This window comes from Phyllopteryx taeniolatus, chromosome 3 (genome assembly GCF_024500385.1).
Source record: "Phyllopteryx taeniolatus isolate TA_2022b chromosome 3, UOR_Ptae_1.2, whole genome shotgun sequence".
Taxonomy (NCBI): domain Eukaryota; kingdom Metazoa; phylum Chordata; class Actinopteri; order Syngnathiformes; family Syngnathidae; genus Phyllopteryx; species Phyllopteryx taeniolatus.
Genome location: NC_084504.1, coordinates 13,123,050 through 13,147,950, shown reverse-complemented (window position 1 = coordinate 13,147,950; position 24,901 = coordinate 13,123,050). Strand labels below are relative to the sequence as shown.

The window sequence follows — 24,901 nt, the reverse complement described above, 5'->3', positions numbered from 1 at the left end:
AGGAGATGCAAACAGGCACTTTTTTTTTAAAAAAACGTTTTACATGGAGATGACAAATGACTAAGGTTTCAGTACATGGACAAGTTACACACAAACGTTTTAATATGAGTAATACAAAGGCAGGGGTTCTCAAACCTTTTGGGTTCGGGGAAGAAAGTGCCCTGAGACAACTTCAGTTGTAATTTGATTTTCATAATCCTAATGCTACTTAAACACCACAGAAATTAAAAACTAGCCTATTTTTGAAAAAAAAAAAAAGTAAAATGTTTTGAGAGAAAAGGTAATTTTCACCAAAACAATGATGTATTTCTTTGGGATGAAAAGACAATTTTATAAGAATTGTGTTTTTCCAAGATAGCTGTAATATGGTAACAATTTCAGATTTTTTAGAACTAATGTGAAAGTATTTTTTTACTTTTGTTTCGTCCATCTTTACAAAAACAAAGATGTGTTGTGTTGGGATTAAAACTGGTATGAGGTCCAAGATAGTTGTAATATATTTTTTTAAGTTAAAGTATTTTTTCAATATATTTTTTTAAACCTTTAAGAGCAAATACTTTTTGCTGGGATAAAAGGTAATAATTTTATGAGAATGTTTCCAAGATACTTCAATAAATTATGTTTTCTTAAATTGTGCTTGGTGATAGTGTTTTAAAGAAAAACATAACATTTGCAGAACAAAGACATATTTTGTTGTAATTTTTATGTTTTTCCAAGTTAGTTTCAAATTATGAAAACAACTTTTTTTTAACAGGTTTATGTTATATGTCACAATCATAGAGCTTTTAATTGGCCAAAGCTACGGTAAGGAGGAAGAATTGGTTATGTTTGTTTATCATTAGCCTAACAGCATAATTGCCCAAGTCATGTTTAACTTTGTCACAATACCAAAAAATACATTTGTGCTGGCTAAAAATGCTTTTTTCTTCATGTCTGTGTAAAATCTCTGTCATCCCGGTCAGTAATCCACAATGGTTGAATCGAAGCAACTGGACTCTTGTTTGTTGAATTAGTTTTTTCTTGTTTTCCAAAACCGTTCAAAGAAATGGCAGGCAATTATGTTCACAATGAATACTTTGCACTTTTAAAAAAAAATATCACATAATTTATTGCAAGTTATTTTACAGACCCCCAGTTTGAGAACTCCTGATATAAGGCATCTTGTTCGGACCACACATAATATTTGAAATTAATAGATTAAAATGTAGCAGCTGCTCATGATGATAACCTTAAAACCAATAATAATAATAAATCCCCATTCTTTGTAATGGCATCTACAAAACACATCTTTAGTAATGTGCTATTTGCTCTAAAAATGTCCCGAGGCATTAATATTAATACTGATGTTGAATTTAGGGGTATGTCGAGGTTCCTGCCCTCGAGTGCTCCCCAATGTGACCAGTAGATGGCGCTGAGGTACTGTCCGTGGTTTAGGGTGTGTAGTGTTTCACGAGATGGCGCACACGCTGCTTTGATTCTTCATGGCCTCTCTCATCTTTAGCTCTCTGCTGATCCTTCTCTTGATGCCCTCCAGGTACAGACTGCGGTCAAACTGGCCCGCTCCCAATGGAATACTGGACAACATGCACACACAAAATCGGGATTTTGGAGTGGGAATTGGAATGTTTTGCAAACATATATCTACCCATCGATTGACCTACTTACTTTGCCATCCATCTATTTACCTACTCAAGATACCCATTTGTTTACCTATTTTCATACCCATCTACATACCTAGTTATAGGCAATCAATCTACATTCTTTCATACCTATTGACATATCTGGTTACCTACATTCTTACCTAAATTTCGATCCAGGTACCTTCTTACATACCCATTTATTTACCAACTTAGCTATTTATCAACTTACAAATCTGTCTACCTACAAACCGATACACCTACTTGCATACATATCTACTCACATGCCCCCTTTAATTAACTACTTGTATTCCAACCTACCTACTTTCATACCCATCTACATACCTACTTACATAATAACGTATCCATCTATCTATTGAAATACCTATCTATCTAACAACCTGGACACCCATCTACTCCCTTACATACCTGCCGACCTATCTTTCTACTTACTGTACATACCCTGGAACTGTGTCAAGTACCATCCTGTTTCAAACACTCCACTATCATCCCAGTTCTCAAGAAACCTGCAATCTCGGGTCTGAATGACTACAGGCCTGTCGCCCTGACAGCTGTGGTCATGAAGTCCTGATGGGCAGGACACAGCAGGTGAGCCTGGGGGACACCGCCTCCTCCACACCCACCACCAGCACCGGGGCGCCCCAAGGATGTGTCCTCTTCCCGCTGCCCTTCTCGCTCTACACGAACGACTGAACCTCAACGCACCCAGCTATCAAACTTCCAAAGTTTGCAGACACCACCACAGTCATCGGCCTCATCAAAGACTGTGTCCAACTGCCCCGTGTCAACCGTTGAAACCTTGAAGTTCCTGGGAATTACGGTCCTGAAGTGGGAGACTAACATCAACTCAATTCTCAAAAAGGCCGAGCAAAGGATGTACTTCCTGTGGCTTGTGAGGAAGCACGGCCTGCCACAGGAGCTGTTGAGGTAGTTCTACACAGCGGTCATCGAATCAGTCCTGTGCTCGTCCATCACAGTCTGGTTTTGTGCTGCCACAAAAAAGGAAAAACTCCAAATGCAATGGACAATCAGGACTGCCAGAAAAATCTTCAGTACCCGCCCTGCCCACCCTTGAGAACTTGCACGCTGCCAGAACTAAGACAAGAGCATGCAAAATCCTCTTGGACCCTCCACATCCTGATCACCACCTCTTCTAGATCCTTCCCTCAGGTAGGCGCGATGGAACAATGCTAACTAAAACCAGCAGACATTCCAACAGCTTCTTCCCTTTTGTCATTAAATTGCTAGAGGCTAAGTGAAGCTCCGGAGTGTTTTTATGTCTCAAAAGTATTTATTGTCAAAATGGCTGTCTGTCATTGTACTAGATCGGCTCCAACTACCGGAATTAATTTCTTGTGTGTTTTTGACATGCTTGGCGAATAAAGAGGATTCTGATTCTGATCGATCTGAACCTTCTTACGTACCCATCTTCCAGTCCAGCTACTTACTTGCATACCCATTTATTTACCTACTTACAGTGCTATGAAAAAGTTATTGTTATTGTTATATTTTTGCATAGTTTCCCCACTTTGATTAAGATCAAACAAATGTAAATATCAGACTCATATATAACCCAAATGAACTTAAAATGTTGTTTTTAAATGGTGATTTAATCTGAGACGCACAAAAATTAGCAGGGATGCATGAAGCATAGTTATTCTGCATCCTTAGACTCATGGTTAATGACTCGCCACACATATGTGTGTGTGTGTGTGTTGGTAAAGAGCTTCCACACAGCGAATCGAAAGTAAGAATCCTTGGTGCTAGCTATTCAGAGACAAAGTGGGGCGGGTTATTGTTCCACACAATGCGCACGGGAGTTTTCATTGTTGTGGTAACACGCCACGCCACTCACGATGGCAGCAACACGCTGGCAGAACGACGTTTGCTCCGTGGATGCACACAATCGGGAGAAAGTAGTAGTTAACTGTTTTTTACATTCGCTAGCCTGCTATGCAAAAAAATATAACAATTTGAGAAGGTAGCCAATACTTTTTCACGGCACTGTTTTTTTATACACACACATCTACAAATATATATTCTGTCTATGTGAGTGTCATCATGGTGCTCACGTGTCTCGGCCCGCCTTCAGTTTGACGTGGTAGATGCCGATGACGGGTCGGTGGTCTGAGGTCTTGATGCTGGAGCAGCTGGAGTATTTGAGCACGTGGATGTCATCTGCGTACCTGGTCCGAAACAAAATCCTGTCCTGGAGAAGCGCACAAACACATTTTTTTGTATAGGCGGTGTTCCGGGTGGTGTTTTGTGGTGGTGTTTCATACGGTGTATGATGGCGTCCTCTGTTTGGCGCTGGTGTCGTACACGTCACTGCCGATGTCAAACTTGTACGTGGGCAGGAAGTGGATACCAGCCTCCTGGAAGCCTTTGAAGATAGAACCTGGCGACACCACACAATTTGCTTTCCAATTCATTCTATGGCAACACATCTAAAGAACCTACCCATCTAACTCACTACCTCTACCAAAGGTCCAAATCTATTTTATCTACCTACCTATATAGTATGTATATAGTACATATCTACCGATCTATTGACCTCAATACCTACCTAGCTACCTGTACATACCTGTATCCATCTCACAACCTCAATATCGACTGTATCTAGCTACCTACCCACCAACCTACCTCAAAACATCTCTCTTCATCTACTGGCCTCTCTCCCTACCTTAAGGCTTCTCTACCGACCTCAATACCTTTCTAGCTATCTGCCTTCATACCTACGCCTAACCTACCTACCTCTCCATCTACCTGCCAATCTCCTTAGTAACCTACCTATCAACCACACGAAAATCCATGAAAATGTACCGTCTTTCATCTCCTTGGACAGCTGGTCGTGCTCCATCAGGGCGTCCATGTCGTCCCCGGACGCACGCTTGATGATACTGTCCACGCTGGCCCGCTCGTGACCTAGACGGAAGTTGAAGTCCCCGAACCAGAACACCTGGTCGAATCTCGTGGTGACGTCAGCTACATAAAGTAAAGACACACAAACAGAATCACACCACCTTAGCGTTAAAACACGACACCAGCACCATCTAGAGCAAGCTTTGAACTGCGACTGTGCCTTCAAGTTAAAGTTCAATTCATTCAATTGTGTTGCAGCACCCCCTGGAGGACGGTAGCTGACCATGCACATTTACAACTGATGGAAAATAGCCAAAATCAGGGTTGGGGCACACTTTTGTGCTCAAGGGCCATTTTATTTTGAAAATAGACAGATGGGCCAAGTCATTCAAAGATGACATTAGGGGGGGGGGGGAAAGTAAAAGTTCAGATAATTTATTTTAATAATAATTCAAAATAAATGTATTCATTCAGTACATGTTATTTTATGATTTACAATAACTCAACTAAGAAATGGTTTAATGGGAAAAATGAATTCAACATTGTTTTTTGAAAAATGAAGATTTGGGATGTAAATGTACAAAAATGGGGTTATTCCAATCTGGTAGTTTATAGTAACATTCAGGATTCCCACTGCCAGATTATTTAATCCCAAATCAAATCATCTGTAAATCATTTATTTTTTTTAAGGGTAATGTTCTAAGATGATCTTGAAATGAGATTTAATTGTTTGGGCATATCTAGAATTTTTAATTGGCCCAAATCTAAAATAGGGAGAAGTACTTGCGTTATAATGTTTGTTTTATTGAAGTTCCTGTCCCCACATGTACAGGGGTGTGAATAAGTGTTTGCCCCCTTCCTGATTTCTTATTTGTTTTGCATGTTTGTCACACTTAAATGGTTCCCATCATCAAATCAATTTATAAACACAAAATGCAGTTTTTAAATAAAGGTTTTTATTATTAAGGGAGAACAAAACCGAAATGGCCCTGGGTGAAAAAGTGATTGCCCCCTAAACCTAATAAGTGGTTGGGCCACCCTTAGCAGCAACAACTCCAAAACAAGCGTTTGAGTCTCTTACAGCGCTGTGGAGGAATTTTGCCCAACTCATCTTTGCAGAATTGTTGTAATTCAGCCACATTGGAAGGTTTTCGAGCATGAACTGCCTTTTAAGGTCATGCCACAGCATCTCAACTTTGACTAGGCCACTCCAAAGTCTTCATTTTGTTTTTCTTCAGCCATTCAGAGGTGGACTTGCTGATGAGTGTTGGATCATTGTCCTGCTGCAGAACCCAAGTTCATTACAGTGTGAGGTCACGAACAGATGACCGGAGAGTTTCCTTCAGGATTTTTTGGTAGACAGCAGAATTCATGGTTCCACTTATCACAGCAAGTCTTCCAGGTCCCGAAGCAGTCTACTTCACTTGATCAGGCAGGTCCTATATAAGTGATTTCTTGATTGAGAACAGGTGTTGCAGTATCAGGCCTGGGTATAGATAGAGCAATTGAACTCAGGTATGATAAACCACAGTTATGCCTTAATGTGGGGGGTAATCACTTTTTCACACAGGGCCAAGTGGGTCTGTATTTTTTACTGCCTTAGTAAATAACCTTCATTTAAAAACTGCATTTTGCGTTTACTTGTGTTGTCTTTGACTAATATTTAAATTGTTTCATGATGGTAAAAATTTCAGTTTGACAAATATGCAAAAGCCAAATAAGAAATCAGGAAGGGAGCAAACACTTTTTCCTACCACTGTAGGCATGCACTTTCCAATGGGACACTGTGTAAGAATTACTCCCATCTAGCGTTGACGTTGTGTATTACATCCAAATGTACAGCGCACTCTAGCGCCTCAGTTTCCCAAACACGTATTGCAACAATGGGAGTAGTTGTATATCAAAAAAACCTCGAACATGGGAACATTTGTCGGAACACCAGCTAATACGGGACCATTGACCCCCACTGGGTTCTGCTGCCTATAGTAAATAACATTGTCTAACAAAACCGAATGAAATAGGGCTTGGAAACAGCTTTGCATTGTGGGTTGAGCCAGTCGCAATGGCTTACTAGGCAGGATGTAAAATGACCGTGTGTTTTTCGGACTGAAAACATGTTAGAAAGCATGAAACTGAAAGAGAAACTGCACCGCGATACCTGAAAAAATACATGCAAGTACAAGTGGTTTGGATCTGAAATAAATTCCAGATACAGAGTGGAGCAGCGACCGGCCGGACCAACTGCCTCTGTTGTGTGCAGCCCACTCGCGTACCTCGTGTGTGGCGTACCTACACGTTGGAGCAGTTTAAGAATTGTAAATCGTTAGCATCTCATGCGCAGTTTGCCAACGTGTGGATGCAAGATCTTAACATGACGAAGCCGACCAGCGAACAATGGCAACGCGTCATTCGGACGAAGATGCATGGAGCGAATCAAGTTGCATGTGTGTTTGCAATTTCTGCATCCCTTTTAAAATCTTTTGCTCTCATGAGCTCCTTCCACCTGGGGAAGGCTAGCCTCATCCTCTTTTGAATGTGTCGCTACTTAAGTTGCCTTTTTCGCTTTCTCCATTGCATATCCATGGTTGTGCATTATGCTGCAGCAGTAATGGAGATTTGCCGTGGTATGCTAATAAGCTCATCTTCGCCTCCAGTGTCTCATTATTCCGCGTTTGGTGCTGCTTGTCCCCTTACGGCGGCTGTAGTTTCAAGATGGCAGACATCTACTGGGTCACGACTCTTATGTATAATTAAATCTAAACTCCTTCGCTTTCGAGAATGTATCGGATGATTAGCAGAGGTCATAATACACCAATGACAACACGTATAAACACAGACATCAATTTTGGCCAGTTAACAACTGAAAATGCACACAGTGTCCCTTTAAAATGATACGACCGAATTTGTTTGCAATTTTGGAGACCCCCAGGCTAAGGACCACCGTTTGACAACCCCTGTCTTACATGACGTGGATCGGTATGGGTTGGTATCCGGGAGGCCCTTGGGAAGTGCCAACGCCTCCACGATCTTGTTGTAGTCCAAGATCCTCTCGTACACTTTGGCATCTCCGGCTGGAAGACATTTTGTAACAGTGCGTCAGAATAATACATTTTGTATATCGCTTGTCCTCACTTGGGTGCCAGGTGAGCAGGCGCTTATCCCAGCTGACTTTGAGCGAGAGGCGGGCTACACCCTGGACTGGTTGCTAGCCAATCGCAGGGCCCATACAGACAAACAAGCATTCACACCTTCACACAAATGGACAATTTAGAGGTTTCAATGAACCAACAAGAATTTTGGGGGGAATGTGCCAAAAAGGTGCATTCCAAAGTGTGACTTTGATGCTTACAGGTGAAGTGTGATGTGATGAAGAGGAAGGACGTGCCGAAGAAGGTGAAGGCCACAGCCACCGCCCCTTTGGTCTTGATCTGCGAGATGATCCTGGTGGTGACGGTGGCGTGCTCCACTTCGGAGCAGAACCAGATCAGGTCCCTGCGGATGAAGGCGCTGAGGTGCAGGACGCCGTGGGACGCCGCGTACAGCATCACGTAGTGTGGACCCAGAGACTCCTGTAGGCGTGTCTCCCACTCCCTCCTACACACAGGCACACAAACACACACGTACACACGCACGCACGTGTAGCCGTGTGATGCACAAAACAACTCAATAGATTGAAGTTGAGTACCTGTCAGGACATCCTTCCTGCACTCCGATAATGTAAAAGTCTTGCGCAAATTCTGAGTCGGTCGGAAGGAGGAGGTCGTCGAGATTGGACGGGAGGCCCTGGGGGGGGGGGGGAATTAACAAACAAACACACGTTCATTATAATTCAATGATCCCCACGCCAATCTAGCGTTGTCAAAAAGCAGCGCAGTACCTTCTCCCCCTGCATGTTCCAGGTGACCACATATATGCCCAGCCTGCGGTCCGGGAAGTAGCGCTTGAGCTCCTCCACCCCCAGCAGGGCGCCGCTGCCCAGTCCTCCTCCCTCCAGAAAACTCCTGGGAAGACACCACGCTGACTTCATTTCTTTGTTTTTGTTTTTTTATTTTTTACACCCGTGAGGCAGTTAAGAAATTCAAATGTGGCTTCAAACTCTCGCCAGTACTTTACAGCTAATCAAGGTTTTATGAAGGTCATATTTTAAACTTGGAACATAGGGCTGGGTGACATGGCCAGAAAATACAATCTCCAATTTGTTTTCACAAAATTCCGATTGTTAACCATTTTCTCCCATTCATTCATAGAAAAAGCAAATGACAATGAAAAAGTACAGGACAGCTAACTGAAAAATGTACCTAGGTACAATAACCAAGTATTTGTATTAATTGAACACTCAGATAAAACAAATATTTTGCAATAACATTTATTGTAAAAATATTTGTGTCTCCGATTACTGTTTTGTAATGATTTTTGACATTTATTTGGTAATGTTTAATGATTAAACAAAACCAAATAAATAAGCAATATCACACGAGACAGAGTTATGGTGTACTCACCAACTTTTTGGAAACTGAGAGCTACTTCTTGGGTACTGTTTAATGTGAAGGGCTACAATATTTTTATATAGACTTCTGAGGTATACGCTTCTGTGATCAACTTCAGGTTCAACTACATGTGAATTACACGTTATTCATACTACGACTGCAAATGGTTATTTTTCTAATAGATGAAACAGAATATTTTTTTCATCAATTGATTGTGATTCATTTATTGGTTAGGTCCATAGGGGAAAATGTTGATCATGGTGTTGCAAAGTAAAAGCAGATGTTTGCAAATGTCGTATTTTGATTAAAAAACTAAGATAATCAGTCTGCGTTCATGGAGGACTATAGAAATCAGAGAATATTTACTGGTGAGAGGCTGAAATCGCAGGATTTTGAGATTTGGTGTTAAAGAACGGCTCTAAACGATTAATACATGACCACAATAGTTGTACATTATTTTGATAATCGATTAGTTGTCGGTTTATTGTTGAAGCTCTGGTTACTTCCCACCACTGGTGTGAATGGTAAACAATAGGAGCGGCAGCTTCCTAATGCGAATGACCAACTCCCCCTCGGGCCTACACTGGCATAGTGGGTGAGAGGAACAGATACCTACAACATCTCTTTAGGTGCAATACCCAAGTGTTATCACTTTCCACCACTGGTCCAGCGTACCTGTTCCTAACTTCCTGAGGTTTGATGGGACTCAGCACGCTGCTGGTGGATCTCATGGAGTTGACGGACACGCTATCCGAGCCGGCGTCGCTTTCGCTCAGGTTCCTGTGCAGCAGCAGCCTCTCGGCGCTCCTCCTGGCGACGTAATCCGAGCAATCTTTGTCAATCCGATTAGCGGCCCTCAGAGCGGCCGACACGAAATTGTGCTGAAGGGCGGGCAGCGGCGCCGAGACGGGGTGCACCGGCGACAGGCGCAACCTGGAGGCCCGCAGCCGGTGCTCCGGGAGGTCGCGCCGCGGCTCGGCGACCGGGCTCAGCGGGCTGCGGTCGAACTCGGACAGGCTGCCGCCTCGCTTCCGGAACGCCTCGGGGGTCGCCACGTTGGGCTCGCTCGTGGGGGAGCCCACGTCCTTGAGGGAGTCCGTGGACGAGCCCACCGGGTCGCTCAGACTCTCCTGGCTGGATCTCAGCCTCCGGGCTCGGACGCTCTCCTGCGGCATCTTCCTGGCCTTCCACTTGCTGGGCAGCGAGGGCGGCCGAGGCTGGTACGGGCTGTCCCCGGCCGCGTTCCGCGCAGCCTGCTGCAGTTTGAGGGCGTTGTTGAACTCCTTGCACATTTTGCGCTCCGCCGAGGGGGCATTGGGAGCTCTGCCGTCACTGGCGACCGTCGCCGGGATGTTGTTGGCCGGCCTCGCGCCGTCCACTCCGTTCTCCGTCATCCTTGCTTGGCTCGTCGTTAGCCGCAAGCTAAACTAACTCAGCGTAGCCCGAATAAACGCACTATGCATCTTCGCGTAGGCATTATATACATTCTCGCTGTTGTTTACATGTCATTAAACTATAAATAAATCAGACATTTGCAGCACAGTGTACCGTCGTGCTACCGCCCATCCGGAGCGTCTAGTTTAAAAAATAAAAACAAGTAGCCGCGCGACTTCCTTAGCAACGTTTGACAACAACTACTTCGTTGCCAGGAGGGAGGAGGCAACATGGTCAGCGCGGCGCCGTACTGCCCCTGTGTGGTCAGTGGGGGAAGTACATGCAATAACTACGCTATCTATCTATCTATCTATCTATCTATCTATCTATCTATCTATCTATCTATCTATCTATCTATCTATCTATCTATAAAACTCTCACATAGGTACACATGTGCTAATAACACCCAATGCAGGAACTCAAAATGAAAATCAAAATATAAGAACACTGACTGTGGGTTAGTATTTCAAACAATTGTTAGGGCTTCAAGCCAGGGTGAGGGGTTTAAATTAAGGTCTCTAGAAAGGGTTAGAGTTCCAAGGTAGGGTTATAAACCTGGGTTAGGGCTTCAAACAAATTAGCGTTTCAAGACAGGGTTGGGATTCCAAATTAGGGTTTCACACAAAGGGGAGTATTCCAAATTAGGGTTTCAAATCTGGGTTAGGGTAGATTAGGTAAATTTGGGATAGGGTTTCAAACAAGGTTCAGGTTTCAAATCAGGGTTTCAAAGCATGTTCAGATGTAGGGTTTGAAATTAAGGTTTCAAGCCTTTGTAAGGCCTTTAAAGGTTTCAAGTCAGGTGAGGTTTTTAAATTACAGTTTTAAGCCTGGGTAAGGGTTTTAAACAAGGGTTAGGGTATAAAATTGGTAATTGGTGTATTTTAAAGTCAGGGTTCAAATCTGGGTTGGTGTTTCCAATTAGGCTCTTCACCCTGGGTTAGGCTTTCCAACAAGGGTTAGGGTTTCAAGACAAGGTCAGGGCTTTAAATTTAGGTATCTAGTCTGGGTTAGGGGTTCAAACAATGGCTAGAGTTTCAAATTAGTGTTTCAAACCAGGGTTAGGATTCCAAATTAGGGTTTCAAGACAATGCTAGCGTTTCAAACAGGGGGCAGGGGTTTCAAATTAGGGTTTCGGGCATGAGTTAGGGTTTCAAATAAAGGCTTCAGGCCTGTGTTACCATTTTAAAGCAAGGTTTCCAGTCAGAGTGAGGTTTTCAAATGAAGGTTTCAAGCCTGAGTTACAGTTTTAAAGCAATGTTTCAAGTCTGGGTTAGAGGTTTAAAAAGGATCTAGGAGGTTTTACATTTGAGTTTATAGACACTGTATAAAGTTAGTGGTTAGGGTTTTAAATTAAAGTTACATTTTTCAGTTAGGGTTTCAAATTCATGTGTCAAGTCTGGGTGAGGGTTTCAAGCAAATTACTATTGCAGACACACACTAAGGAAACTACTGTGCTCCGAAAAACAATACTATAAGGATTCTTGACCAATCCATACACGCTACATAGACACTCTTGGCAATTGTGTCACTGCTCTGTATTAAATATAAGCGACTGTCTCTATCCAATGAAAAGCATGTGATTCTTCCAATCGTGTAATTAGTAAAGTTAATGATCTCAGACATATTCTGGCGTGTGACGTGAAGCCTTCTCCCTCACTCCCCGCAAGCGAGCAACGTCTCAGAGGGGCGTATTATTAGAAGCACATCTTTTCTTCTCCTCCTTCTCGCTTTTTCTTTATCTTTCCTCCTCCAGAGGATGCGGATGCTGGGGGGAAATCGATAACCCCGATATGAGATGGGGTCCTTAATGAGGATCAGAAACATCTTCATAAAGACCCTTAATCCAGCACTTAATCCCTCGTTACAGAATCATCTGCATTCACCGGGAGGCCTCGTTGTTCATCCCGCCGTCCGCCTTTGTCTTCACTCGCCTTTTGTCATTTTTTTCATGCGCTCTCATTACACTTTCAGATTGGGTGCAAATTGTGCTTTTGTGTGCACTCCTGCCCTATCTCAAATGGAAGACATACAGTATGCTTAATTAATGAAGGAGAAGCACACAAAAGGCACATTTTTTGGGGGTGGGGGGATGATGGCTCTCAAGTGGGGCGTGTGGATTGAAGTTGATGGCAAAAGTTGAACTCTAGAAAACACTGAGTGGCCTTCGAACCTCACAGGAACGCTGTGGACGTGTCTTTTTGGTGCCACGAGAGGTCAGAGGAAGACACACGGTGACAAGAGGCCCCAACAATTAAAAAGAATTCATTTTATTAGACCATCATTCCTCACATCATGGTCCTAATCTTCACATTTTTCAGTTCATAAAACAGGGTTGAGCTATCAAAGTAGGATTTCCACACAGAGTAAGGGTTTCCAGTTAGGGCTTCAAGCCTGAGTTATGGTTTCAGACGGGTTTCAAACCAGGGAGGGCTTCAAATTGGGGTTTCAAAGTAGGGTTTGAAGCCATGGTTTCAAGTGTGGGTTTGCGTTTCAAATTAGGGATTTTACTTTGAAACCTTAACCCTTGTTTGAAACCCTAACCTAAGCTTGAAACTGTAACCCTGTCTTGAAGCCCTAATTATCAACCCTACTTTCAAACCTTAACCCAGGCTTAAAAAGCTTCTTTGAAACCATAACCCAGACCCTAGCGCTGGCTTGAAACCAAAATGTTTGAATGCTTTTGTCCATCCAGTAGGGGAGAATGAGTTTGGATGCCACACATTTTGTATTCATGTGAATTTCTCATCATCAAAACATCATTCAAAAGTCATTCCTACAAGAAACTGGATCTTAAGGTGTTGGCTTGAAATGTGTAGCCCTCTCATTTTCCAACTCATTGTGAAAAAGAGGCAATTAACTATCAAAGACATCGTAACATCCAACCCCATTTTCCTCTATGTTGTTGTATACTTGTTATGAGACACATGTAACAAAGTGAAAGAAAACGGTGTTTTACATCAATATGAGACTGTTCATCACGAAATGTGAAACAAAAGACATTTATTTGATTACTTTATTTCTCCGACTGCTTTTCCCACCCAAAAAAAAAAAATGTTGAATTTTTCCTCGCAATGTTAATATTTGTGTGTTGACAGAGAGGCGAGCGGAGAGGTTCATCCTAAGAAGTGCAGCTGTGTCAACAATCAGCATGTGTATTTCTTAACACGTGCCAAAAACAAATAGAAACCTTCATTTGAAACTTTAAGCCCAGTTTTAACCATAACTAGAAACCCTCCTCCAGGCTTGGCACCCTAACCTAGGCTTAAAACGCTAAATTGTAACCCTAAACCATTCTTGAAACCCTACTTCGAAAGCCTGTCTGTCCCTTGTTAGCCAGAGCTAGGGTTTTAAAGTAAGGTTTCAAGCCAGAGTTGGGGTTTCAACATAGGCGTTCAAGTCTAGGTTAGGGTTCCAAAGAAAGGATTCAATCAAGGCTTAAGGATTTTAAACCAGGGTTACGGTTTAAAACAAGTGTTAGGGTTTTAAATTAGTGTATCAAGCCAGGGTTAGAGTTTCAAATTGGCCTTTCAAGCCTGGTTCAGGCTTTCAAGTTAGGGTTTCCATCCAATTTTAGTTAGGGTTTCAACCCGAGGTTAAGGTACCAATTTAGGGTTTCAAGCCAGGTTTAGGGTTTCAACACTGCGAAAGTTAAGGTTTCAAATTATGCTTTCAAGCCAAGGTTATGGTTTCAAAGTAGGGATTCAAACAAAGATTTGGGTTTCAATTCAGGGTTTGGGTTTAAAATTATGTTTCCAATTTAAACCGAGATTAGGTTTTCAAACAAGAGGGTTTCAAATGAGGCTCTTAAGTCTAGGATATGGTTGCAAGTCAAGGTTAATGCACCATTTTAACGTCACAAACCAAGTTTAGGGTTTCAATTTAGACTTTCAAGCCAAGGATGCGGTTTCAAATAAGGATTAGGGTTTAAAGTCAGGGTTAGGGTTTGAAATCAGGGTTTCAAGCCTCGGTTAGATTTTCAAACAAGAGTTAGGGTTTTAAGTCTGATGGGTTGACAGTGTATCTCTGCCTCTAATGAAACGTTTGCTTTCCCTGCCAGAAGGTGGCAGTGGTTGTCTTGTGCATCCCCATAAACCTCTCGGTCTTTCTCATCTGGTCCGGTGTCAAGGGATAATATTAAGGACAGGCAGGCGGGGTAAGTCATCAAGGGTGTGGAAAGTGGTTTCACCTTGTCTGCGAGTTGAGGGACAGTGCTTTAGTATCGCCTGCTCTATATTTAACAGTACGCTTTCAAAAGGCTGTTGTGTTCAGGGACATCCTGTGTGTAACAGGTGTGCTCCCTTCATGCCTGTGAATAGAACACAAGATACTTTACCACAACAGCTGCAGAAACAAATGACAACTTCCTCCTAATGATGCGGAAATACAACAACAATCATTTGTGTTGCCTCGGAATTGAAGAATGTTAATTTGTTATCAAGGAATAATCCATCTGTCCATTTTCTGTACCACTTATCCGAATTATTTATATTAATGGACACCACAATTACTGACTGAGCAACTGTCTACTTTCCTTCATAGCCAACCTTCCTGCCTATACCTACCTACCTAGCCACCAAGCTATCTACATAATTACCTTTCTACCGTCCTACTTAGAGTAGCTACCTGCTAAGCCCCCCCGAAGCTACCTAACCCATCTACCTTCCTACCTAGCCGCAACCTAGCCACCAAGCAATCAATCAACATACATATCGACCTTCCGAACAAGCTAGCTACCTAGCCACCAAGATAACTAAATGTTTCGCTTCCTACCTAGCCACCAAGCATCCTACCTACCGTCCTACCGAGTTAGCATCGTCCCTAGCCACCAAGCTACCTACATACCTACCTATCCAGAGGCGCTAGAACCTACTTTTTAGTCTATGTGCCCCTTTGTGTGTGATGTTCCCCTTTTTAGTCATGGAAAATTGCCCTTTTCAGGAATGGAAAACATTTTGCAAAATTAACTGACAGTAACAATTTATTTTGACGAATGTACTTAAAGGGGAAGGAAAGGCAAACATTTTTGGGCAAGAATATGCTGTATGTGCCCCCACTAGTCTAAACCACTGTATTCTGATTATTATTTGTTTGTGGGATAAGAATTAAACAGATAAATTCATCAATTTTCACCTATTCCAGGGGGCGGCCATGTTGGGCAATATTAATGTCACAAGTGCCCAAGCGAACATCACGTGACCAAACACGGAAATCAGGGTATCAGCAATAACTAGCAGAGCTACGGGTTGATTACATGACGGTTTGGACAATATTCTAGCAAGGTTGGATTCATAACTTCATGTCATCAACCTCTGCCTCCAGTCAAAAAGTCAAAGTCAAGGCAACCACGACAGCGATTGTTCATCAGCACCACGGCAATACGCCGGACGTCACCAACACACCACGGAGGCCAACTTCAGAATAAAAGTCACTTCAATAATACATTGGACATCAATGTCTTAATGTTAGGCTTTTATTTTGAAGGTGGTCTCCGTTGCTTGCCGGAGGCTTCCTGCATGAACACATGGCGTAGCGGCCTGACCGCAATTCATATTACCATTATATACTGCTGCCATCAACATTACACCATCGAGAAATTATGTTCATTATTATTATAAATTATTTTCGCTAAATTTATTTCCCTGTCTTTGATTAAGTGGTAGAATATGGGGCTAGCTGCGAGGCGAGTTCACGGTAGGCTCGCGACAGCTGGCACACTACTTTTCCGAGGCAGTTTAATAGGCCAAAATGAACCTGCCCATTTATCTTTGATGCTGACAGCCTGACACAGTTGCAGTTCCTACCGATCCATTTTTAATAAACTAGGCTTGCTCAAATGTAAGGGAACGTGCTAGCTAGTGATGTCACTTTGTCCTTTTTGCCGGAAGAAGGGTCAGATTCATGTCACATTCTCGTGACTTTTGCAAACGGAATGACGTAAAAATGGCGGCCCCCAATGCAGTGTTTTAAAAGTATTTTTTTAGAGTAAAAACTTCATAGATTTCAGTAAACTGCATCAGATAAAGAAGATATGGACATTTACAATATTTACTTTGCGGTTTACTTCCACTTTACATACATTTCAGAGTCTGTAAAGTAGTCAAATCGGTACTTGTACTGTTAAGTCTTTTTTTTTTTTTTTTAAACACAAATATCTGTACTTCTACTGAAGTACTAGCGTGAGTGCTTTAGCCACCTGCGTCCATTCCCAAACAGAGCCAGCCTCTGCTGTTTATTTACAAATCATTAGGGAGCTTGGGAAGAGCCTCTCTTCAGACTCGATTTGGTCGGCTTTTCCGCGGTCACGTTTGCCAGTGTGTCGACAGACACACTGGCAGGGCATCAAAGAGCAACGTGGCTGATGGGAGACCGCTCACTCAGTCCTAATCTGCTCGCAGGAGGGAGGATCCAATCTGGATCTTCTCTTTCAATCCTGAGGTTTTCCAAGTTAGACAATGCATTAACCAGATAAAGGCCTCTCGACTGAGGCTGGATCTGCGGGAGCCTGACTTTCTTTTCCTCCCTATCTCGTCCGCGGATGTCTTAAGCTTGGCCTTCTTTCCTGCCTCTTTTATCATAGCTGTCGTCTTGGGTTTCTTTGCTCTCTATACTTTTCCACCATAAAAACCAAAAAAAAACAAAAGACCTGATACATTTCAAATGTCTTTGTCTTCGCCATAGTATTCTATACAGGTTAAGGTTGAGACTAGAAATTAAAAGAAGGCCTATGCATAATTTTCCATTAAAGTAGGGCTTCGAGACAAGGTTAGGGGTTCAAGTTAGGGTTCGGAGCAGGTGTTAGTATTTGAATTTAATGTTTCAAGCCAGGGTTAGGGTATAAAGCAAAGTTTAGGGTTTCAAATCGGGTTAGGGTTTCATTTCATAGTAGGGTTTCAAGTCAGGGTTAAGGTTTTATATTAGGGTTTCAAGTTGAGGTTAGTGTTTCAAAGTAGGGTCTTGAGACAGGTTTATGGTTTCAAGTAGGGGTTTTAATCCTGGGTTAGGATTTCAAGCCAGGGTTAGGGTTTCAAGGGTTTCAAAGTAGGGTTTCAGGCAAAATTAGGGTCTTCAAAACAACTTGGGATTTCAAGATGGAGTTATGGATTCAAAGGAGGGTAACAGGTTGTGGTTAAGGATTCAAGACAGGGTTGGGATCTCAACGTAGGGTTTCAAGTCAGGGTTGGTTTCCAAGTAAGGGTTTCAAGCCTAGATTAGGGTTTCAACTGATGGTTAAGGTTTTAAAGTAGGGTTTCAAGTCAGAGTTAGGCTTCCAAAGTAATGTTTCAAGTCAGGATTAAGGTTTCAGTGTAGAATTTCACATCGAGGTTAAGGTTTCAAAGTAAGGTTTCAAGACAGGAATGGTTTTCAAGTCATGGTTAGAATTTTAAAATAGGGTTTCAAAACAGGCTTGGGATTTCAGGATAGGATTTTTAATAGGCCTTTCTATGGAATCAGATTTGTGCCAAAAAGATTCACATGAAAATGTTTAACTCTGATTCCATACGTACCCACATGATCACATGGGTTACGCGTCCAATCGGGTGCATATATATTCTTAATGAGGAAGTGGAGCGCTGTAGTCTCGCTCTAACAGCCTGGCTAAATAGTGTGGCTGCGTATGCCTGGCCCAAAGCTGTGATAGCTGTGATAGGTTCCAGCACGCCCGCAGTGAGGATAAGTGGTACGGAAAATGGATGGATGGATGGTTTCAAAGGAGGGTAACAGGTTGAGGTTAGGGTTTCAAGACAGGGTTGGGGTTTCAAAGTAGTGTTTAAAGACAGGGTTAGGTTAGGGTTGCAGCCAGGGGTTAAGCTTTCAAAATAAGGTTTCAAGTCAGGGTTAGGCTTTACATGTAGGGGTTCGAGTGAGACATGATTAGGGTTTCAAAGTACGTACGGTTTCAAATTAGGGTTCAAACCAGGGTCGTGGATTCAAGGCTGAATTAGGATTTCAAACCCGTATTAGGGTTTTAAAGTAGGGTATCTCAAAAGGGTTTTGGTTTCAAACCAGGGTTTCAAGTCAGGGTTAGTGTTTTAAGATCAGGTTTCATAATAGAGTTTCAAGTTTAGTTTAAGGTTTCAAGACAAAATTAGGGTTTCAAACTCCGGTTACAAACCAAGCTTAGAGTTTTAAATTAGGGTTTTAAACCAAGGTTAGGTTTTAAAAGTTGGGTTTCAAGCCAAGCTTTGGGTTTCAAAATAGTGCTCCAGCTCGATCAGGATGAATTATAGTTTAATCAAATTTGAGCTCAAGAAATGTATTAAATTTCAATGAAAACATTTATTAGTTATACTATTATACTATTATATTATTAGCGATCAACTCACAAGAGCCCGACTGATTGGCGCGTCGTTTTCAATTGGAGGCCAATCAGTGTGAAGCTGCTGTCAAGTGTGCACTACTTCCAGTGTGACGGATGGGAGTGTTTCTCCCTTGCAGACGCAGCGAAGGACATCCAGATGACAACACTACTGGGCAGGAAGGGAAGCGGAGGGAGGATAAGCGGGATGGTGGTGTGATGGCAGAGGGAGCCCCAGACGTCACATCTGCCACTAAAATGTCCCATGGCCTCCAGGGCATGGGAACCTTGGTCCTTTCACCCCTTCCCCCCCCATCCAAAGTCAGACACAATTCCAAATTTAGCTGTGTAAGTATGGAAAAAATAATAGAAACTCTTCAAACTAGGATGTCCACTGTCCTTGTCCTCCCTCACCTTGTTTCCATGGCAACACATGGCAGATCTCCATGACAACTGGAGATAACGCCCTATTACAGACTTTTCGATCATGATGGAAAGTCTGAGTGAGACTTTACATCATACTCTGTGTGTGTGTGTGTGTGTGTGTGTGTGTGTGCCCGTGTGTGTGTGTGTTAAAACTATATCAAAAGCTATCAGGGTTAGGTTGAGGGTCCGGGGACCCTAACATATCCCTAAATCATCACAGTAATAGATCACAGTAATAGATGGTGAGTACAATTTGTACAAAAGTTAGAAACTGTAACTATATGCAACAAAGGGAAGGGGAAAAAGCCCACTAATCTGTTCCAGCACACACTTCAAACGCTGATGAAATGTACACTTTGGCAGCGTTTGATTTCAGAATGTATCCCAAATCAAACTGTCAGTGATATATGTATATATACTCACATTAAGGGGATGAGGGACATTTTTCAGGGAAGTTTGCTTATGTTGCAAGTTACTGATGAACCTGGCAGCACTAGAATTGTTTTTTGCCTAGCTTCATATGAATAAAATAAAATAAGGGTACTTTATTGATACTAGGTGAGAAATATAAAAGTAAAATAAATCTAATACGATAAAATCAGAATCATTTATTAAGCCCAAGGGTATAATGAAATAAATTAACCAAAAAGTCCAAATAAATAGCTTATTGATCCCGAGGGGGGAAATGTGTGTGTGTGTGCGTATGTGGGGGGGAGAAATAAGCAGAATAATTTCTTGACCACAGGAGCAAATTTGTAAAATTTGTATGTGCCCTGCGATTGGCTGGCAACCAGTTCAGTGTGTACCCCGCCTCCTGCCTGATGATAGCTGGGATAGGCTCCAGCATGCCCGCGACCCTAGTGAGGACAAGCGGCTCAGAAAATGGATGGATGGATACTGGTCCGAGGGGTTAAAATAAAATAGAAATGTCTATAAATAAATCCAAATGATTTCTTGATCCCTGGAGAAAATTTTTGAAAATAAACTAAAGCTAAAATTAAAACACAAACAGAAAATTAAATCTGAATAATTTATTGATCAAGTACTAAAATAAAATGAAATTAAAATTTCAATGAGAATATTTTTTGGCTCATTTGGGGGAAATTTGTCATAATAAAATAAATACTGGTCAAATAAAATTCAATCAGAATACTTTGTTTTGATTAATTGCCAGAATAAAATAAAATAAAGGAATGGTTTTAATTAACTTAATTTAAAAAAAGATCCATATTTATTCAAATGTCTTAACATCCCTTCCTGACTTATTTTCAGCCCGCTAGAAGCATCCATCCATCCATTTTCCGAGCCGCTTCTCCTCACTAGGGTCGCGGGCGTGCTGGAGCCTATCCCAGCTATCATCGGGCAGGAGGCGGGCTACACCCTGAACTGGTTGCCAGCCAATCGCAGGGCAGAAACAAACAAACAACCATTCGCACTCACAGTCACACTTACAGGCAATTTAGAGTCTTCAATCAACCTACCATGCTTGTTTTTGGGATGTGGTAGGAAACCGGAGTGCCTGGAAAAAACCCACGCAAGCACGGGGAGAACATGCAAACTCCACACAGGCGGGCCTGGGGATTGAACCTCGGTCCTCAGAAATATGAGGCAGACGCTCTAACCATTTGTTCACCGTGCCGCCCCCGCTAGAAGTCAGCCTAGTTTAAAGCCACGACAATACAGAGACATTTATTTGTGAAGTTCAAATCTAGAATGACGAGTGCTGGGTTTATGGGTTGGTTTGTCCCTGTTGTGACATTCCAGCGAAGGTCACTAGTGGCCTCATTATGTCTAAAGATAGAACTCACTGTGTGTCTACTTTTTTTCCTTTGGTCTTCAGTTCCAGGGGTTGATGCTTTGTCAAACACTGAAAAACACATTTAAGCAAAAATGCTAACAGCTGAAGGCGCCAAATGCAAATGTCCTGCTGAGTATTTGTTTGTTGCTGCTTAAACTGTTATCTACAACAATGTGCAAATGCGGCAGGGGAAAAGTTGCAAAGAGTCTGCGAGATTTGTGTGGACTTTCACACGGAAACACTCATGCTGTTTCCTGATGTCAGAGCCTCTTTCCCAGGCTCCTGAGGAATTTGCTTGGGAAACAAAAACGATAGGGGTTTGCATCAGAAGTGGAAAAATTACCCAGTACCGATTTTTTTGTGTAAGAAAAAGACTCTGGTAAAAGTAGAAGTACAGGTTCAAAAGATTTAAAAGTAGAAGTACAGATTCAACTCCTTAACTAGTAAAAGTGTTGGGAAGTAAAGTAAGCATGACTTTGTTACTGTACTTATAGATTTTTCATGTATCAGTACTTTATGTGTATACTATATGAGTTTTTGGAGATATTAGCTGTCGTTCGTCTGATTATTTTACTTCGACTTGTGAGTAAATATTTGAGATACGAGAGCTATATGGTGGCAGTGAACTCAACACACCTTTTTTCGCAACAAGCAGCAGTTTAGCAGATAGTGAACAAGTTTTCAAAAAAGAGGCAACCTGTTTAAAAAAAAAAGCCTTAGATGGTACTTATAAGCCTTTAAGCCAGGAGTGTCAAACTCATTTTTGTCACGGGCCACATCGTAGTTATGACTTCCCTCGGAGGGCCGCTACAACTGCGAACCCATATAAATGAAAGATTACCTCATATACTGTAATTACATACAGTATACACATCACACTGATGAATAACCAGTTTTGAAATTAGAAGCCTATAAAAACATATTTTTCGATGATTACATTTCTTTTCAAAGTGGGGTTGGTAACAAAAAAATGCTAGCAAATATCTCAATGGTATTACACCAGAACACAATGAGCAATTTTTATTTGCTTTCGCGGGCCACATAAGATGATGTGGCGCGCCGGGTCTTGTCCCCGGGCCACCAGTTTGACACCTGTGCTTTAAGCAATGGATATTTGAAGACAAATGGTGCAGCAACACATGTAAACAGACAATATAACAATACTTACAGTCATATATTCTTTATCCACTGTGAAAAACGACCATTACTGGAGCTTACTGAGTCACTTAGAGTCGTTGTGAAACTCTTCTTCATTCGTGTCTGCATGACTGTATTGTACTGACTCCCGGTGTCCAAGTCCCGCACACCAGAGGGAGTCGCAATTAGTTAATCATGATGCACAAACTGATTAATTCGTTACATTCCATGTAATTACTATATGTTTTTATGAAGTAAAATATAGAGTGCTATTTTCCTTATTAAAACATATTACACAATTTTTTTATTAGTCTTTTTGGGAGGAGGCTAGAGATACAAGTGTTTTGAGTCACAAGCCCGGTCAGGGAACAAATTAAACTTGTATCTCAGGCACCATTGTACTCAAGTAAAGTACAGATATCTGAAAAATCTACTGAAGTATTGTAACAAAGTATTTATATTTGGTTACTTCGAGAGGTGCAACAATTAATAGAACAACTAATCAATTATCAAATTAATCGACAACTATTTTGATAATCGATTAATCGTTTAGAGCCATTGTTTAACTTAAAATTGTCCAAACCCTCTCCTTTTAGCCTCTGAACATTAAAATAGTATGTAAAAAGTCTGATTTCTTATAGTCCACCATGAAAGCAGACAGATTATGTTGAATCAAAGATTGTTTTGTTGTTTATTTGGTTTTGTTTAATCATTCAACAGTACCAAATAAACAACAATAATCATTTAATAAACAGTAATTGAGGAAAATTTTTTATTTTGCAATAAACTTTAATGCAAAAAAGATTTTTATCTGATTTCTTGATTAATCGATGGAATAAACGATAGAATTATTGATTCTAAAAATGTTCGATAGTGGTAGGCCTACTTACTTCCCGCCACTGGTGTGCGTGGTAAACAATGGGAACAATGAGGTTGGGACAAACGGGCACTTAAACGGGATGACTGGTGTGAGGTCTCACAGGGACCTGACGGCAACTACCTAATGAGAACGAGCAACTCTCCCTAGGCCCAGTTAACACACTGTCGCACAAAGTCAGCGTTTGCTTAGTCAGCGGGAACGTCATGCGCCAAACGCACATTACGTGGGAAACTGATGGCGGGTTGGATGAGAGTTAAAGAGGTGTGAACCTACAGTACTTATGTATACAGATTTGATTGCACACGCAAAAATAAACAAGTTTAACAAACCGGTACTAATGGGTCTGGGGCTCCTTTGCGACATCTGGCACAGAAGAAAATTGACTTTTTGGAAAATCACTTCAGCTCTGTGATGAAATGCAAAAATGAAGTATACGAAGAAAACAATGTCACTGGAGCAAAACATGGAGGAGGCTCACCTATGTTTCTGGGGCTGCTTTGTACAAATGTACAAAGTACATGCTAGGTGTACTAAGCAAAGGAAAAACGGAAGCTTGAACTTTGGAGGTTGTTTTCCATTTGTGGTTGAACAAATACAAGTCAGTGGGTGTGTACCTAATGTTTACGTCAACTGATGTAACTATGTGTTGAAAACCTGCAATCACCTGTTTTTTTCTGAAAGATTTAATTTCGACTTTATGATGCCACCCACCTTCATTTGAAAAAGTTCCCACCATGTCACTTTTGCCTTTCTTGAGATATTTAAGCAGCTTACTTTGGCAAGCTGAGCCTTAAATAGATGTTTGCTTTTAACAACAGGATCAGGACTGGTGAGCACAGGACTATCGTTTGTCATTTGTCTGTTTTGGAAAGTGAAAGCTCAAGTTTGTCCTTGACAGGTTTTTGTTGTTGTTGTTTGTTTGTTTTGTTTTGTTTTTTAGCTTCCGAAGATAAGCCTGGCTAACATATGGACGGACAAAAGTATTTTTGTTCTGTTTTTGTTGCCATTCTGGTTAGCTTGGAAGCCGGTATAGAGCAACCTTTTGTGAGCAAAAGCAGTGTAAGTTGGTTCTTTTATGACTGTCCATCTACTTGTGATGTTCTTTAAGAGGAGCGCTGAGTGAAGACGTTGACTGCTATGTTAGCTTCTCACGCTAGCCGCGAGCTAGATAGCCAGCCACTGTTTTTATTTTTTATTCTGGTGTATTGGTCCTGTTTGTGTTCCCATTCCCAAATATATCCTGATTTACACGTGTTTTTTAAAAATATTGTGTGTGCATTCATCATGGCTTATCATTTGTAATTATTCAATTCTTAAATTTTTGGATTTGAAAAACGTGTGTAAATCACGGATATATTTGTGGATCTGAAAAATGTGTAAATCACGGATATACAGTATTACGGATCTGAAAAATGTGTAAATCGCGGATATATTTGTGTGAATAATTTTGAGACAAATCTTTCCCCATACCTAGAACCTAGCTAGATAGCCATCGACAGGTTTTATTTTGGTCCTGTTTTAGTTCCCATTACCACTGGCTTAGTAGGACTCTCAGGATTTATTTATTATCAATTTTCCTAAATATAATTGATTTTAAAGGAAAATGTTGTTTTGTGGTCAACCTTGCTTATTTAAGGTACCGCTGTAGTTAAATGACATTTAATCTGCTTTGTAATGTGTTTATAAACCATCAAGTCCCATAAAGGTGTGTGAATTTTCCTTTCCTTCCTTTCACGGCTTCATAAAGCCCCACAGGTGCTGCATTGTCTTGCCCCAAAAACTCTGCTGCTTTCCTGGCCTTTTGTGTGCCATGCTGTGTCACAGGTTCTCATGCAGACATTAAACGCACCACCACCGACGAGGAGAGATAATCCTCACACTTCCTTTCCTCTCCCCACGACAATTATGAGATTACTCACACAA

At 41.6% G+C, this 24,901-nt stretch overlaps 1 protein-coding gene and 1 long non-coding RNA gene across 2 annotated transcripts; one reads left to right on the top strand and one right to left on the bottom strand.

The window, feature by feature from the left end:
• Window positions 1-2: 2 nt before the first annotated feature.
• inpp5e (inositol polyphosphate-5-phosphatase E) lies at window positions 3-10,690 on the bottom strand. The gene is made up of 9 exons (XM_061766998.1): window positions 9,683-10,690; window positions 8,398-8,521; window positions 8,206-8,303; window positions 7,870-8,114; window positions 7,484-7,591; window positions 4,482-4,643; window positions 3,941-4,056; window positions 3,731-3,867; window positions 3-1,574 (listed from the first exon to the last, which is right to left on the bottom strand). The coding sequence occupies exons 1-9, from the start codon at window positions 10,399-10,401 to the stop codon at window positions 1,448-1,450; spliced, it is 1,836 nt and encodes a 611-aa protein (XP_061622982.1). The 5' UTR covers window positions 10,402-10,690; the 3' UTR covers window positions 3-1,447.
• A 3,546-nt stretch (window positions 10,691-14,236) lies between these two features.
• LOC133475859 (uncharacterized) lies at window positions 14,237-24,641 on the top strand. Its single transcript, XR_009787952.1, has 3 exons — window positions 14,237-14,594; window positions 18,878-19,085; window positions 20,670-24,641. It is a non-coding gene; the product is annotated as an uncharacterized LOC133475859 (long non-coding RNA).
• Window positions 24,642-24,901: the final 260 nt, after the last annotated feature.

What these genes read in the sequence shown, in the direction of transcription:
- inpp5e (XM_061766998.1), bottom strand. Translation starts at nt 10,401, where the DNA reads ATGACGGAGAACGGAGTGGACGGCGCGAGGCCGGCCAACAACATCCCG. An exon ending in CCTCAGGAAGTTAGGAACAG is followed by an intron (nt 8,522 to 9,682) that starts GTACGCTGGACC and finishes GTGTCTTCCCAG; the next exon opens with GAGTTTTCTGGAGGGAGGAG. An exon ending in CAGGAAGGATGTCCTGACAG is followed by an intron (nt 8,115 to 8,205) that starts GTACTCAACTTC and finishes GCCTGTGTGTAG; the next exon opens with GAGGGAGTGGGAGACACGCC.